The 16392-nt window shown below is 50.8% G+C and overlaps 1 protein-coding gene and 1 non-coding gene across 4 annotated transcripts in view; one reads left to right on the top strand and one right to left on the bottom strand.

The window, feature by feature from the left end:
• Positions 1 to 16392, bottom strand: part of ITGA11 (integrin subunit alpha 11) — a 137344-nt gene that overhangs the window by 20349 nt on the left and 100603 nt on the right. For all 3 annotated transcript variants that reach the window (XM_066276445.1, XM_066276444.1, XM_066276446.1), the window contains 7 exons: positions 16040 to 16243; positions 15011 to 15141; positions 10893 to 11059; positions 9380 to 9522; positions 7786 to 7896; positions 2441 to 2526; positions 1425 to 1632 (listed from right to left, as the gene is read on the bottom strand). In XM_066276445.1, coding sequence (XP_066132542.1) covers positions 1425 to 1632; positions 2441 to 2526; positions 7786 to 7896; positions 9380 to 9522; positions 10893 to 11059; positions 15011 to 15141; positions 16040 to 16243 — 1050 coding nt within the window. The remainder of the gene's footprint in view (positions 1 to 1424; positions 1633 to 2440; positions 2527 to 7785; positions 7897 to 9379; positions 9523 to 10892; positions 11060 to 15010; positions 15142 to 16039; positions 16244 to 16392) is intronic.
• TRNAT-UGU (transfer RNA threonine (anticodon UGU)) lies at positions 14004 to 14079 on the top strand. The gene has a single exon. It is a non-coding gene; the product is annotated as a tRNA-Thr (tRNA).

Below are 16392 nucleotides of genomic sequence, written 5' to 3'. Positions count from 1 at the left end.
ACCACCACCACCACCACCCTATCACCTCTACCACCACCACCATCACCACCACCACCACCACCATCACCACCACCACCACCACCATCACCACCACCACCACCACCTCCACCACCAACATCACCACCACCACCACCACCACCACCACCTCCACCACCACCTCCACCACTAACATCACCACCAACATCACCACCATCACCACCTCCACCACCACCATCACCACCACCATCTCTACTACCATCACCACCACCACCACCACCACCACCTCCACCACCAACATCACCACCACCACCACCACCACCACCACCACCTCCACCACCACCTCCACCACTAACATCACCACCAACATCACCACCATCACCACCTCCACCACCACCATCACCACCACCATCTCTACTATCATCACCATCACCACCACCACCACCACCTCCACCACCAACATCACCACCACCACCACCACCCTATCACCTCTACCACCACCACCATCACCACCACCACCACCACCACCACCACCACCACCACCTCTACCACCAACATCACCACTACCACCTCCACCACCACCACCACCTCCACCACCACCATCACCACCACCATCACCACCACCATCTCTACTACCACCACCACCATCACCACCACCACCACCACCACCACCATGCCAAGAGTTGAGCACAGTGCCTGGGCATTGTAGTGGTTACTAAGAAGGAGCAGGAGTGTGCTGGTGCACACATGCTTGGTGTGTGTGTGTTCGTGCATGTCTGTGTGGGTGAGGGCCAAGGACACAGGCTGAAGGACCTTCTTTCCCAGGTTCTTGAAGGGCTCAGATTCCTGTCTGCTGTTGGTCCTCAATCTTGGCAGCACACTGACTTCACTTAGGCAGCCTTAAAGCACACTGGTCAGGTAGCTCAGTGGGTCAGAGCATTGTCCTGATATGCCAAGGTTGAATGTTTGATCCCTGGTCAGGGCCCACGCAAGAATCAACCAAAAACTACACAAATAAGTGGAAGGATAAATTGATGTTTCTCCTGCCTTCTTTCCTCTAAAATCAATAAATTAAAAAAAAAAAAAAAAAAAAAAGCTCTGGCTGGAAAGCTTGGTTGGTTGGAGCATCGTCTGAAAGTGCAGAGGCTGTCAGTTCGATTCCTGGTCAGGGCACATACAGGAACAGATCTATGTATGTTCCTATCTTTCTTATGCTCCTTTCCCCCCTCTCTCAAAAGTCAATAAATAAACATTAAAAAAAAAAAAAGAAAGAAAGTACACTGATCTGCCTCCATACCAGACTAGATCAATTAGAATTTTTGGGAGAAGTCGACACAGGAGATTTTAAGCTCCCAGGTGATTCTGATGTGCAGCCAGGCCCCTGGACCCCTCCTCTCCTGCCTCTGCCCTTCGCCTCAGGCAGGCTGGGCAGGTTGCTGTGGTCTTACCTTCTGGATCAGGCTGGCAAACTGCAGGTTTGCTGACTGTGAAATATTTAAGACCGTGCTATAGGCGTTCTCGCCCCTGTTCTCCAGCATGGCTTCCACCGCCACCCGCCGGCGTGTGCTCTCTATGATGAAAACTGTGGTGTCGAAGGACAGCGTGTATGCGGAGCAGTCGGGAGCGGGCTTCCTCAGCACCCTCTGGCAGTACTCCCTGCAGGAAAGAGATCACCAGGGATCAGGTCGGCGGAAGGGGAGTGCGGGGGTGGATCTCATTACTCATGTTATCACCTCTCTACTCAACATGTTTCCCTTCTGGCTTTGGCTGCCAGGAAGCTCAGAGCTAAATGTAGAGACAATTCTGATTAGCCTAGGTGCTTGGAATATTTTGCTTCTTATCCTTCTTCTACAAAGTTTGAATGGGCTATTTCTATTTATGTTATATGTCATGGTGTATACGTCTTCTGTCTGAATCACCTCATAGGTATTTAAAAACTGAGTACACATTATTAAAAAATATATTAGATAAGTTTAAAATAGGATATTACTTCCTATTTTTCCTTGTATGCTAGTTTGTTTCTTCTGGATGTGGGCACCCTCTGCTAGTCTCCTTAGCATGGAGCTCAAACGGTCAGTTAACAAACCTCAAAGGTTACCTAGTCTGGGTCTAGAGGATGAGGACCTGGATCTCCAGGTCCCTGGTCTCCACCTTTTGTCTGTTTTGTAGTATGGGCTCCAAAGTAAGGATTCATTCTTCTAAACAAAGTTTGAAGAGGTTGGATTAGACTAGTCATATTCATTTTACAGAGCAGATAACTGAGGCCCAGGGAAGGAAGACTTGCCTGAACTCACACAGGAGTTAGAGGCAGAACCTGGACTAGACCCAGGTTCCGAGCTCAGTGTTTGATCCATGCTGCTTATGAGAAGGATGTGCAGGAAATAATCAGGGCCGTGGGAGCCCCAGCTCCACCAGCAGGGAAGGAAGAGGAGCCAGGGTAGGGGACGGGAGGAGCCAAACTCACATGGCTGTGGGCAGGTCACTGCGGGCATCCAGCAGGAGGTCAGGGACACAGTGCTCATCCTCGTTGCAACCATTCCAGAAGGGCACCTAAGCCAAGGAGAGCCAGGGGTGGACATGAAACGCACAGCCTGGAGTCCGTATCTTTGCACGGGCCATCCCTCTCCCCACTGCACACCAGCTCCTCTCTCAACTTCCCCGACGCGGGCTTTGTCTTTCCTGCCCTCTTCACAGACACCACACTGCTGTTTCTCCTGCTTCTGCACAGATTTTCTTCTCTATGAAACATGGCTCAAAACTCAGCTCTTCCTGGGTTCCTTTCACTCTTAACCATTTGAGTAGTGAATTTTTTTCATGCTCGCTGATCCCCGGGAGTGAGTTTTTTTTTTAAATTAGTTACATTTACAGTTTTATTCATTTTAGAGAGGAGAGAGAGAGAGAGAAGAAGGGAGGAGCAGCAGGAAGCATCAACTCCCATATGTGCCTTGACCAGGCAAGCCCAGGGTTTTGAACCAGCGACCTCAGTATTTCCAGGTTGAGGCTTTATCCACTGTGCCACTGCAGGTCAGTTTTATTAACTTAAAATCATGTTTGTTTGATAACCAATTTATGGAAACAAGAAGAACATACATTTGCCTTTTTTTAATGTTGCCTTACACATGTATGATTGTACTCTGGATGGTCAGGAGGCATGAGGATGTACACAAACGTTCATACTACTCAAAGGGTTAACTGAGCTGGTAGCACAAAATACCTACTTATCCAGCAGAGCAGTTCCAGTGAGCATTTACTGATCACCTACGGAGCGGGGGACAAGGTCTTTGGTACTAGGAAACAGCTTGTGCTCTCAGCTTATGGGGAAGATTGATGTGCCAACAAATAATTATAGTATGAAATGTGTAGGAAAAAAAAATAGAAATCTGTATGACAAATAGAAGAGGCAGAGAGGAGAAAACAGTTGCCCTATAGGTGGTCAGAGAAGGCTTCATGAAAGTTCAGGGAAGTTCCTAAGGATGACCCATTTAGCTAGATGGACCAGAGGGAGAGGAAAGTCTAGGAGGAAGGATGAGCCTGTGCATAGGTCCCGAGGCATGAAGGAGAATGATGAGTTTAGGGAATGGCAGGTAGTTTGATGTTGCTATAGCAAGGGGTGAAGGAAATGTAGAGATGGGCGGTGCCAGTTCTTAAGGGCCTTGGGGTCATGCCATGCAACTTATAGGACCCACTGATGCTTTTGGCAGGGAGCGTCCTGCCAGACGTGTATGTGGAAGGCTATCTCTGGCGTCAATGGGTGAATGAACTTGAAGAGTCAAGACTAGAAGCAGGGAGGTCATTGAGGAGGCTGCTGAAATGTTCATGAAGGATGTGATAATGGTGTCAGTGTAGTAGCAGTGAGTGTGGAGAAAACAGGTCAGGGACTTCAAAGGTGGGATCAATAGGTCCTGGAGTTCCTCAGGGCTGAGGGAGAACAGGGTCCAGGATGTTGGCTGTGTTTCTTATTTATTTATTTATTCATTCATTTATTTATTTATTTATTATTTTTTAGTGAGAGAGAGAGAGAGAGAGAGAGAGAGAGAGAGAGAGAGAGGGACAGATAGGGACAGACAAGCAGGAAGGGAGAGAGATGAGAAGCATCAATTCTTTGTTGTGGCACCTTAGTTGTTCATTGATTGCTTTCTCAGACGTGCCTTGACCGGGGGGCTACAGCAGAGTGAGTGACCCCTTGCTCAAGCCAGCAACTCCACACTCAAGCCAGCAAGCCCACGTTCAAGTCAGGTGAGCTCACACTCAAGCCGGTGACCTCGGAGTTTTGAACCTGGTCCTCTGCATCCCAGGCTGACTCTGTATTCATTGCACCACCACCCGGTCAGGCTGTGTTGCTCTTTTAGTGTCTGGAAGGATGACTATGCTGTTCATTCATAGTGGAGAGGCTGAATGGAGGGGGCATGTTGAGTTCAAAGTGCCTGTGACCCATCCAGGCAGTTGGGTACTCAAGACTGGAGCTGAGGAGCAGCAACTGTCACTACCAAGAACAAAGCCCAAACTCAGGGGAGGGGAAACAGGTGTCACAAGGCCACATATAATGTAAATGCAGTAACTTTTCTCAAAGGCAATCTCCCTAGCCCGTAGGTAGATCCACATGCTGGAAAGTCAGACACATTTCCATCAGGCCTGCCCTTTGGCTTCCCCATCAAGGGGCGGAGCTGCAGCTGCAGCTAGAGGCAGGCGCACTGCGACAGCACCAGGAAAGAAGACAGCAGAGCTGTATAAAGAAGGGCAGAGGGCCCTGGCTGGTTGGCTCAGTGGTAGAGCGTCGGCCTGGCGTGCAAAAGTCCCGGGTTCGATTCCTGGCCAGGGCACACAGGAGAGGCACCCATCTGCTTCTCCACCCCTCCCCCTCTCCTTCCTCTCTGTCTCTCTCTTCCCCTCCCGCAGCCGAGGCTCCATTGGAGCAAAAAGATGGCCGGGCGCTGGGGATGGCTCCTTGGCCTCTGCCCCAGGTGCTAGAGTGGCTCTGGTCGAGACAGAGCAACGCCCCGATGGGCAGAGCATCGCCCCCTGGTGGGCGTGCCAGGTGGATCCCGGTCGGGCGCATGCGGGAGTCTGTCTGGCTGCCTCCCCGTTTCCAGCTTCAGAAAAATACAAAAAAAAAAAAAAAAAAAAAAAAAAAAAGGAAGAAGGGCAGAGAGGTCATTCTGTGAAGGGACACGGTTCAAGATACTTTGGTAGCTTCAGGGGCTTCACTGTATTTTAGCAGCTACATCATTTTGGTGATTTCAGGTCTCTAATAAAATACCTCCCACCTCTGCCCAGCATACTGTAAAAAGTGTGGAAACTACATAATAACCTTTGGGAAAATTTCTATTCAGTTCATTATAAGGGATAATTTAACGCAATAAGCAGCTGTTATTCTCAATTATATGGAATGGCTCATTCCCCCAAGAGGTGAGATATTACAGCACTAGAACAGTGCTGGGCATTTAATAGATGCTGTTGAGGAGTCAAGGGAGGAATGTTTCTAATTTTCTGGGGGCTAGAAATCCAGATTAACAGGATTTCTAGACATTTAGCTGCTATTCAAAACCCTTGACAGTATGCCCCAGACTGCCTTTCTCAGCTCTCTTTCTCACCTCTTCTTTACGCACCCCTTCACCTTGCTAGTTTCCACTTCCAATCCTTGGTCAGTGCTCCTGGAGGTCTCCTCCCCATGTCTACACATCTGAATTCTGTCTACTCCTTAAGATCCAGTTGAAAGCCACCTCCTCCGGGAAGTCCTCCTGCCTATCATCTGATTGCTTGATTATACTTCTTCTGACCTCTTTGACCTGAACCGTGACCCTTGTCATCCCCATGCATAGAGATCGTTGGTGTCAGAGCTGAGTACTCTGTGCTTCCGCATGCATGTAGAATGGATGACATGTACTCAGTCATTTGCTGTCATGGCTTTGTAGGCTTTTAATTACTGTGATGGGGAAAAACATTAATGACTTAGTGCACCCAGCTTTCCTCCTCTCCTGGCTTTGCCAGTCCATTTCTCTCTGTTTCAAACTGCAATTCAAGGCGGTCTTGCTTGCGCGTTTGTGACGTTTGTGACTCAGGATCAGGAAGAAAGGTGGAAGGTGTGAAGATCACCGAATGTGGGAGGTCTAGGAAGGGGGTGATGCTGAGGAGCTGAGGGGGTTGTGGGGGTAAATGGGAGTAAACAGGGGATTTTCAAAAGTATTGTTGTTGGGGTCCTTTCATGTGGGAGAAATACATGTAAGAATGTATCTGACATTCTGTTTGGCGGCTAGATTCTATATAGCAGTGGTCCCCAACCCCCGGGCCGCGGACTGGCACCAGTCCGTGGGCCATTGGTACCCGTCCGCAGAGAAAGAATAAATAACTTATATTATTTCCATTTTATTTATATTTAAGTCTGAAAGATGTTTTATTTTTTAAAAATGACCAGATTCCCCCTCTTACATCTGTCTAAGACTCACTCTTGACGCTTGTCTTGGTCACGTGATATATTTATCCGTCCCACCCTAAAGGCTGGTCCGTGAAAATATTTTCTGACATTAAACTGGTCCATGGCCCAAAAAAGGTTGGGGACCACTGCTATATAGTAATTCATGCTCAGAGACTGAACCTCACAAGTCATGGTCTTAAAAGTTTTGTGGAATATTTTAGAGTTGTTTCCTAAATCCTGAGAGTTCAGGTATGAGATATTCCATTTTATACATTTTGCCTGCTCTCCCAGCACAGCTGTGACAGAATTGATAGCTGGCATTTTCTCTGAGTGGGATGTGTAAGGTGTGGCAGATGCAGGGAGTATCTAGTGTCAGATTTCAGAAAATGCTGATGCCTCTGGAGCTGGATTAGAAAGTGTGGCTAAGGGTGGGGCCAGAGCCAAGGAAGATGAGGCTGAAACCGCCTAGTTTTTGGAATACAGGGGGTCTTCGGTTACTACTGTCTTGACATATGACATTTCAAGTTTACAATGCTCACTCCCATAAAAACAGTATAGGTAGCATCATCTCCAGTGTCTCCTGCATGTTCCTTAGGCAAACCTGATTCCCCGGACCCAGTATCTCCAGCACCTTCTGCAGGTTCTCCTGCCTCTCCAGCTTCCTCCTCCCAATAGGTCACTCTCTCCCGCCTTGCAATGCCCCTTCCAGTGTGCAAGCCAACCACAGGAATAAAGGTAAGGAATATTTTTTTTTTCCATTCATTTTTTTGGTCATTTTTTTCTGTTACTACAGTATGGTGTACAGTATAGTATATTTATGTCCTTTTCCTTTTTCTGTGGCTTAGTTGGGTTTTCATGTTCTAGATTATGATTTTACAACAGTGTTAAGATAGGTAGGTGACTTAGGTTAGGGTGTGTTCGACTTACACCAAAATTCGAGTTATGTCACTGTCGTAGGAACAGAATTGTGCTGTAACCCGAGGCCCCCCTGTTCTTAGGTGCGGGGCGGTGGGGGTGGGGGAAGATTGTTAATCAGGCGGTCACTCAATGAGCCACAGACCAGGCTCTCTGGGGCCTCCAGGGTCCTCACGTGTAAATGAAGCCAGTGACTGAGATCTCAGGCCCTGCTGGTCCTGTGGTTCTCAGGGCCTGTGATCCACTCAGTGCTCACTCTGTGCTGGGCTACGGGGGAGCCTCCGACAGGAGAAGGCCTGGTCCTTACCCTCACAAAATTGTTCAGCACAGGTCCCAGGGAGGAGGGAAGGAGCCATGCTGTGGGTCTGCTGGGCAGGGGGTGGGGAGGAGTGCTAGGGGAAGCACTCCTTTGTACCCTTCGCTCTCAGGCCCAGCCTTCGGGGTATGCATCAGAGCTGTGTGCCCTGTGGGCCAGGACCTACCGAGACTCTGAGGGTAGTGGGCCAGCCGTCGTCCAGCATGGGGCCGTGGTCGGGATCCTCCAAGGAATATTCGACTGAGAAGGTCACTGGCTTCACATAGTCAGCGGTGTCCTGGGAGGAGATGAAGACAGGGTGAAGGCAGGAACCTCCGCTTCTAGGCCAGGACCACTGAGAGAGGACTTCACCTCCCTAAACCAAGAGGGCAGTACCCTGTTGGCCTTCAGCATGAGCTCAGGATAGAGGAGCTGCTCATGGGGGTTGGAGGTTCTCCGTAGGGGCTGCAGCTGAAGAGTGTGCCTCCTGGAAAGGGCACTGGGCTCAGCACACAGCAACTTGGCTGCTGGGATGTGTCTCCAAGCTCCTGCTCATCCTTCCAGGCCGGGCGCCCATCTCCCCAACACCTTGGCCTCCAGGAAGCCAGGTGGCACCCATCTTCACGTCCCGCCCAGCACTGTCACTGCCTCTTCCTCGTGGCACTCAAACTCTCCGATTGCTGTCTGCCCTCCTCCCTCAGAAGCCTCTTAGCACCGTCCTAGCACTGTGACAGTTGAATAAATGTGCTAGACCCGTGAATGAACAAACATGGGACCAAAATAGGGGTGATTCAGGTTGGTCCTGTGTATAGATGGTAAGAGGGGATGCTTAGAGCTGCCTAAAAAGTCTCCCCCAGGGAACCCAAATCCAGACACAGTGGCTTCTTTGTATTAAGGCAGTAGCTCCCAGACTTGAGCTTGCATCAGAATCCCTGGGGTTGGGGGGAGGGCTTTCAAAACACTGAGTCCCACCCCCCGAGTTTCTGATTCAGGAGGCCTGGGATGGGGCTTGAAAATGTGCATATCTAACAAGTTCTCAGGGGATGGGACGCTGCTGGTCCTGGGGGGCACACTCTGGGAACCAATGTACCAACACATTGAAGAGGCACCACACCAACAGGCACAAGAACGTCTCACTCCCTTTAAGCTTTTCTGACTTTGCCCATTGCATACTGGGGCCGGGGGCTCTGGTGCCCCCTGCTTGTGTCCCTGAGGCTGGAGCTGTGGCCTTGATGCTTAGTGTCTAGATGAGATGAATTTCTCATCCTCTTCTTTATCCACTAACTGGGGCCCTAGACCCCCACTGGTTCTCCCTCTCCCTGTCCCTGCCAGGCTGGCCTCTCCCTGTCCCTCCTCCCAGCTGTCCACACCACTGGCCTACCTTACCCAGTCTTCATTTTTAGTTGATGCCTGCTTATTCTTTCTTTTCAAGCCATGGTCCCTGCCGGCTGACCCCGTTCTTTCCACTAGACCTCACTGATTCCCCTCCCCAACAATTCATCTCGTTCCCTGCTAAGAAGCGGTGGGTACTTGAGAGCTGGGGAGGAAGGAATTTCGGAGGAGGGTACTGTCAGGTGGTAAGCAGTGTGTCCCAGTGGCCTTTTCTCTAGGGCCTGAGGATGGGGTGGCCACGGTCCAGGCCACTGCCTGCTGGCTGGCCGCCTGAGGTCTGCTGGCACCAGCTGAGCTCTGGCTCTCCACGGCAGTGACCCATCAGCTCTGTGTCCCCTTCGTGTAGGAACTTGGGTTCTGCTAGTGGGGCTGCTGGGCGTCAGGCTCACCAGGACATGGAAGCTGATCCGATCACAGTGCTCCTGGCTGGATGAGAGCAGGACAGCCTTGTTTGTGTACCGGTCCCCGCCCTCATCCAGGTGGGCTCGTGGCGTGTACCGCCTCTCATCCATGGTGGCGTTGTACCTGATGCCTGGAGGAGGGAGAGGGCAAGACCATGAAGGTGAAGCCACATTTCCACCCAAGACTGTTTGCCTCTCAATTAAAACAGCCTCTGGACAGCCAGCCTCCTCTAGGAAGCCCTCCAGGTTGGCCAGGAAAAGCTGCTTCTCTCCCCTCAGGAGGCCCAGTGTGGGCAGGAAACTTCCTTGCAGGGAGCAAGTGATGCAGCGAGAAAGGAGAAAAGAAAGGACCTGAAGAGAAGACAAAGGTGGAATGAGGAGGAAGGGATGGGGCTGACAGTGAAGGGAAAGGAAAAGAGGAAGAAATGGAGGGAAAAGCGAATGTGGCAGAAGAGGAGAGGAGACAGGATGAGGGGTCAGGGACAGTGATGCCTGTTTCAGCCCCTTGCGGAGTCGGCACACCTCTCCACCTCTCCCCCTTCCTCTCCCAGCTGGAGCCGTTGGCTTCGGGATCGTCCGTCATGTCCGTCATGTCTGGTGAGAGCCTCTGCAGGTGGCAGGTCCCACTACCAGGGAGGGCTGACCAGCCCCCACCAGCTTCTCAAACTTAAGGCTGTTCTGGAGTTGAAGACTCTATCTTCTCTCTCAACGAGGCTGGTCCTTTGCCGATTCCAGGAAAGGCTCAGTTCCGCCTCCTGTAACCCAGCCAGGGCTCGGGGTGCACCAGGTCCTTGCAGTTTTTTCCTTTCACAGGTACAAGTTGAAAGAAGGGCACAGCTACCCCGGCCTGACCTGGTTCTCATCTTCCCTGGACACCCACTTCTTCATCTGCTGGCCTTGCTCCTTGGCTGAGAAGCTCTCTGTAGTCCCCGTTTCCTGCATGGTTCAGTCTGGTCCTGGAACCTGGAGCTATCACTTCCCAGGGCTGCCTGGGCCCACGGCTGCCATGAGCAGGGGTCCGACCCCAGCCTTGGCTGGAAGTGAAGTGCTGGACCCTCCGAAGCAAACTGCCCCGCTGCAGACTCACACCTATGCCAAGCAGTGACCACAGCTACCTGGGTCTCCATCTGCCCGGTCCCCTGGTTTCAGCTTCCGTGCCTGGATCTGACCCTTTCCTGCATCCAGGCTGACGTCACAGCTTTCACACTCCGGTTTACTTTGCTGCTTCCAGTCCTCTGCTCTGATCCAAACCGCACCCTGACTATCTCCTTCTGCTCCTGGCCTTTCCTTCATAGGTCACTGCTGCTCACTGCCATCCCACCCTGGCATGAAGTCCCTTCTCTGTCCCTTGGAATTGGAGCATCAGATGGGCATCTAGAAGTCATCAAAGGCGGCTCTCGGTGTGGTCTGGCCCTTAAAACCCATTTTAGTGAAAACCCAGGTTTTGAAACAGAGCAACCAATGGGGGAGGCCCCGGGGGAGAGGGAGGGGCCTGGCTTACCAACTGTGGCCGTGTGGAAATGGGGTGCCAGGAAGACAGGTGTGAAACAGAGGAAGGCGGCCAGGCAGGTGGCGTCTCTGCCGCTGCGTTTGCAGTCTCTGTGGAAGATGTTGATCTTGGACGGCTCAAAGTGGAGGCTGGCATTGATCTGAACCACAGGGCGGGACCTGGGAAGAAGGGCATGTAGCTGGGATAGGGTGAGCCCAAGGAGGCCCTGCTGTGACCTGGGGGAAGGCGGAGAGCCAGATGGGAGTAGAATCTGCAAAACCACCACTGGAGGGTGAGGCAGGGCGTGGGGGTGGGGAGCAGAGTGGGGCCCCGGTTTTGAAGGATTGGGCAAAATGTGCGCAGGTAATGAGGGGTGGGCTCAGAGGCCCCCTTGCCCCTCGAGGCAGCCCTTCATCGCTTTCCTTGCTGTGGAGCATACTGGCTGCCTTTTGCCTCCTCATCACTTTCAGATCAGTGGTTCCCAGCCCCAGATAAACATTAGACTAATCCTGAGAGCTTTAAAAAAAATCGCGGTGCCCAACTTGCACTCCAGGTCAATTAAATCAGAATTGGCATCAACATATTTTAAAACAGTGCATCTATATTATAATACAGTGACACATTTCCCGGGGATCTGTAAATGCAGCTCCTGATCCAATAGGTGGGCACAGATGCTGCATTTCTAGAAAGCTCCAAGGAGCTGCTGCGTCATTGGTCCCTGGACCAGACCTTTGAAGAGCGTGGTGCTAACGCTCCCCAGGGGACTCCAGGGTGCAGCCACAGGAGGGAACCACTCCCTGTGCTACAGGCTCCGCCCCGCCCACCCACACTACCTTGCCAGGCAGACAGGAAATGCAAACGTACTCAAATTTATTCAGGGAAGGAAAAGCACAGCTTTTCCGAACCATGCACTTATATAAGAAGAAATAAGTGTAGTGTGATTTAGATGCTTCAGAGTTTCAGCATGATTGGGCTAATACTCTGCTCTTTTTAGCATAAGGAGGGTGCTGCCTCCCCTGTGGTGTGGCGTGAAAAGGGTGCATTTGAGTCTTGGCTACATTGGCTCCTCCCTGGAACTTGGGCAGTTCACATGACCTCTCCCCCAGGAATTTCAGACTCAAAATGGGTAAGCGAGACAATATAGAGTAATAGTTATATCAGTGATTCTCAAACTCAACTACCCATTGGAAATCAACATCTGGAGCAGGGGTCCCCAAACTTTTTACACAGGGGGCCAGTTCACTGTCCCTCAGACCATTGGAGGGCCGGACTATAAAAAAAAACAACTGTGAACAAATCCCTATGCACACTGCACATATCTTATTTTAAAGTAAAAAAAACAAAATGGGAACAAATATAACATTTAAAATAAAGAACAAGTAAATTTAAATCAACAAACTGACCAGTATTTCAATGGGAACTATGCTCCTCTCACTGACCACCAATGAAAGAGGTGCCCTTTCAGAAGTGCGGTGGGGGCCGGATAAATGGCCTCAGGGGGCTGCATGTGGCCCGTGGGCCGTAGTTTGGGGACCCCTGATCTGGAGAGTCTTTAAAAACTACCACTGCCTGGAAATTCTGCTTTAAGTGGTCTGGCAAGGCCTGGCAGTGAGAGCTTTTAAAGCTCCCCAGATGATCCTAAAAGGCAGTCAGTCTTGTGTGAGATCCTGGGATTGGACAATAAAGTCTCCCGCAATGGGCTCTGACCCTAGTCCCTCACTACTCAGGTAGCCCTCTGGTCTCAGAAGCTAGAGCTTGATCCAGTCCTTTCTGCAGGACCAATTCTGCTGGTGTGTGGGTGCGTGCGCCTATTTTGTTTCCTGTAAATGACCTAGTTTATGTGTCACCTTAAGGACCCCCTAGGCCCTGTCTACACCTTACCCTGGGACTTGGTCACCTGTCTTGCTTCCTGGCTGGAACGTGCACAGGGAATATCTTTACTGCCCAAGCTGCCACCACCGAAGGCCTAAGAACCCCCACATTTGGAGCAGACCTTCAAGGACAGCCAGGCTGTACGCCAGTGTACAGGCTGTACCACAGAGACCCTGCTCTCCTGTGCTGCCTAGAGCACCAGGGGCACCACCTGGGAGTGTGGGGCTGCTGAAGCTTTGGCCATGGCAAGCCAGGGACACGAGGAGCCTGCAGTTACCCGAGGAGCCTGCAGTTACCCGGCTCCTCCTTCCTCCCCTTGATGGGCGGTTGCAGGAAACAGAGGTTGTATCTTAGCTCTGGAGAGACAGGGAGCAAGGAGCTATGTTGGCCCCAGGCCACCGGATTGTGGCTAGCTCAGCGATGCAACACACCTATCTGCTCTCTCTCTCTTTCCTGCATTAGTTTCCTTCTGCCTTGCGTGTCCTTCTGGGACTGAAGCCTTCTCCTCCCCCAAAAGCATAAACTTTACTTGTTTTCTAGAAAACCTGGATTAAGACATTTCCCCAAAGGATTTAATATTCTCAAAGCCCAAGAGCATATTCTCTCCTCCTTAATTCTCCCTGTGAAGTGACACCACAGCTCTGTTTAATGCCTTTCGTAAATTCTGTGAAAAATGTGATTGCAAAAAAAAAAAAAGTGATTGCATTTATAGAACATTATATGTAGGCGGAAAAGAGTTATGAAGAGCTATGTCAATGTGTTAATGGTAAGGTGATGAAACTGAGCAATTTGTTTATTTTACACATTTTCCTTAAGTTATTATTGTTATTTATTTTTTGTGACAGAGACAGAGAGACAAGTAGGGATAGACAGACAGGAAGGGAGAGAGATGAGAAGCATCAAGTCTTTGTTGTGGCACCTTAGTTGTTCAGTGATTGCTTTCTCATATGTGCCTTGACCGGGGGGCTACAGCAGAGCAAGTGACCCCTTGCTCAAGCCAGTGACCTTGGGCTCAAGCCAGTGACCACGGGGTCATATCTATGATCCCACGCTCAAGCGAGTGACCCCACACTCAAGCTGGTGAGTCCACTCAAGCTGGATGAGCCATGCTCAAGCTGGTGACCACGGGATTTTGAACCTGGTCTTCTGCATCCCAGTCCGACGCTCTATTCACTGCACCACCGCCTGTTCAGGCATTAAGTTATTATTAAATATAATAGTATTTAATAATAATATTAAAATATCTCATTAGCCCTGGCCGGTTGGCTCAGCGGTAGAGCGTCGGCCTTGTGTGCGGAGGACCCGGGTTCGATTCCCGGCCAGGGCACACAGGAGAAGCGCCCATTTGCTTCTCCACCCCTCCGCCGCGCCTTCCTCTCTGTCTCTCTCTTCCCCTCCCGCAGCCAAGGCTCCATCAGAGCAAAGATGGCCCGGGCGCTGGGGATGGCTCTGTGGCCTCTGCCTCAGGCGCTAGAGTGGCTCTGGTTGCAACATGGCGACGCCCAGGATGGGCAGAGCATCGCCCCCTGGTGGGCAGAGCATCTCCCCATGGTGGGCGTGCCGGGTGGATCCCGGTCGGGCGCATGCGGGAGTCTGTCTGACTGTCTCTCCCTGTTTCCAGCTTCAGAAAAATGCAAAAAAAAAAAAAAAAAAAAAATCTCATTAACATATAGGAAAAAATTCAAATAAAAATTTTTTGGCTCAAAAATAGCTAATACATCACAAGGTAAAATATATAGGCTTTTAGAAAGCTTTTTTTTTTTTTTTAAGTTGTGATCGTTGCTAAGGAGAGACCTTGTGTGCAGATGGCTGACAAATACCTAATGGGTTGGTAGAGAGATGAGGCCCTGGGAAAGGAGACAAGTAGTCCGAAGGCCTTTGGAGCAAAGCAATCTCTGTGCTAAACATTCCCTCGCACTAGCAGAGAAGGGGGAGCTGTTCCTTTAAGTAGCTTGAAAGGCTGAAGTTGAAGATATGCCTAAGTAGCCAAGACTTCCAGGCTAAATTCCAAGAGGGGATTTTTGACACTAAATGCTCAAAATCTTAGATCTCTATTGAGAAGAGGGATTGGGACTTCAAAATAACGTACAGTCCTTCCATACATTGGAGATTTGTAATCACAATGGGGTAAGAACAGGCGAGTTTGGCTCATGATGATTAAAGACAAAGGACAAAGATCCTGAAGCATATCTTTTAAACCCTGTATCCATCATGACTGTCAGGGGAGCCCTAGAGTCAGGAAAAGTGAAGGTACCAACCACAAAATCACGGCGTTGCCAAGGGCGCCCACCGCCAGGTCGACAAGCCCATCCTCGTTGAGGTCCAGTTGCCCGTGGAGGCTGCAGCCAAAATACTGGAGGCCGGGAGCCAGCTCTGAGGCCGTGATCCTCTAGGGAGTGGAAAGAAAAAGCTGGGGCTGGACACTGTTGGACCAGGGTGGGTGGGGCCGCCCTCCAGGGTAAATACACATGGAAATCCCGGAGGGAACCTGTTTGAAGCCAGCAGGACCCTTCTCCAGCCCAATGCTGTCTCCTCTCCTGGTCTTTGCTGGCACCTGAAATTCCTACCACCAAGTCACACTTTTAGACTAAAGTATTGTATCTGAAGATTTCCCCATATGTTACCTGGCAGGTAACCCATTAGGATCTCTCACTGATAACATACAAAGCAAAGATAATTCGACCTGGAAATGCTGAGGTCGTCGGTTCGAAACCCTGGGCTTGCCTGGTCAAGGCACATATGGGAGTTGATGCTTCCAGCTCCTCCCCCCTTCTCTCTCTCTGTTTCTCCTCTCTCTCTCTCTCTCTCTTTCTCTCTCTCTCTCTCTCTCCCTCCCTCTCCTCTCTAAAATGAATAAAAAACAACAACATTAAAACTTTCAAGGTAACACAAAGCAAAGATAATGACCCTGAGGGGATGGGACCTAGGATGGGTCACTTTTGAAGTGAGCAGTGGCCAGCATGAAGTGTTTCTGGGGAAAAGCGAGCCTGGATAGGCATCCACCACTGTGGTCAAGCGCATGGATGCACGTGGAGGGGGGTGAGGCTCGGGTCCCTGGGACTTCCTTGCTGTTGTTGTAGAGATCAGGTTCAGCAGGGAGAGGGTGCGCATAGAGGTGATGTGGAAGTTCCTGAAGAACAATGCACCCATTTCACAACGTTGACACAGGGCAAGTAGAGCTAGGAGGTCAGAATTCTGTCCTGGATAAGGACGGATGGTAACCCCAAACCCAACGACTGAGCATGAGCGACTAGGCCCCAGGCCCCAGCTCCAGCCATTGGTGCTACCTGCTTCGGTGTCTTTAGGAGGCTGTCTCGGAAGCCGTGGAAGATGTAGATGACCCCTTCGTGGCTGTCCTCCAAAGGGGCTCCCACCACCACGTCGTTGTAGGAATCTTGATTGAGGTCCTGCACCGAGACGATGGAGGACCCGAATCGGGCATTCTGATAACTCAGGGAGTCCCTCAGTGTTCCATTAAAAACAAACCGGTTCTGTAAAAGTAGGGGCAGGAAAAGGCTCAGGGGGGCCTTGGCAAGGGCCTTCAGGGTCCATGCCCTCTCCCCGGCAGCATCCTCTCTCCACCCCATCTTCCCCAGCAACGCTCTCTGGCTACAGGGCCCAATGACAGAGGCGCTTCCTA

Source organism: Saccopteryx bilineata, chromosome 4 (genome assembly GCF_036850765.1).
Source record: "Saccopteryx bilineata isolate mSacBil1 chromosome 4, mSacBil1_pri_phased_curated, whole genome shotgun sequence".
In the NCBI taxonomy this organism is placed as follows: Eukaryota; Metazoa; Chordata; class Mammalia; order Chiroptera; family Emballonuridae; genus Saccopteryx; species Saccopteryx bilineata.
This window is presented reverse-complemented; position numbering and strand designations above follow the sequence as displayed.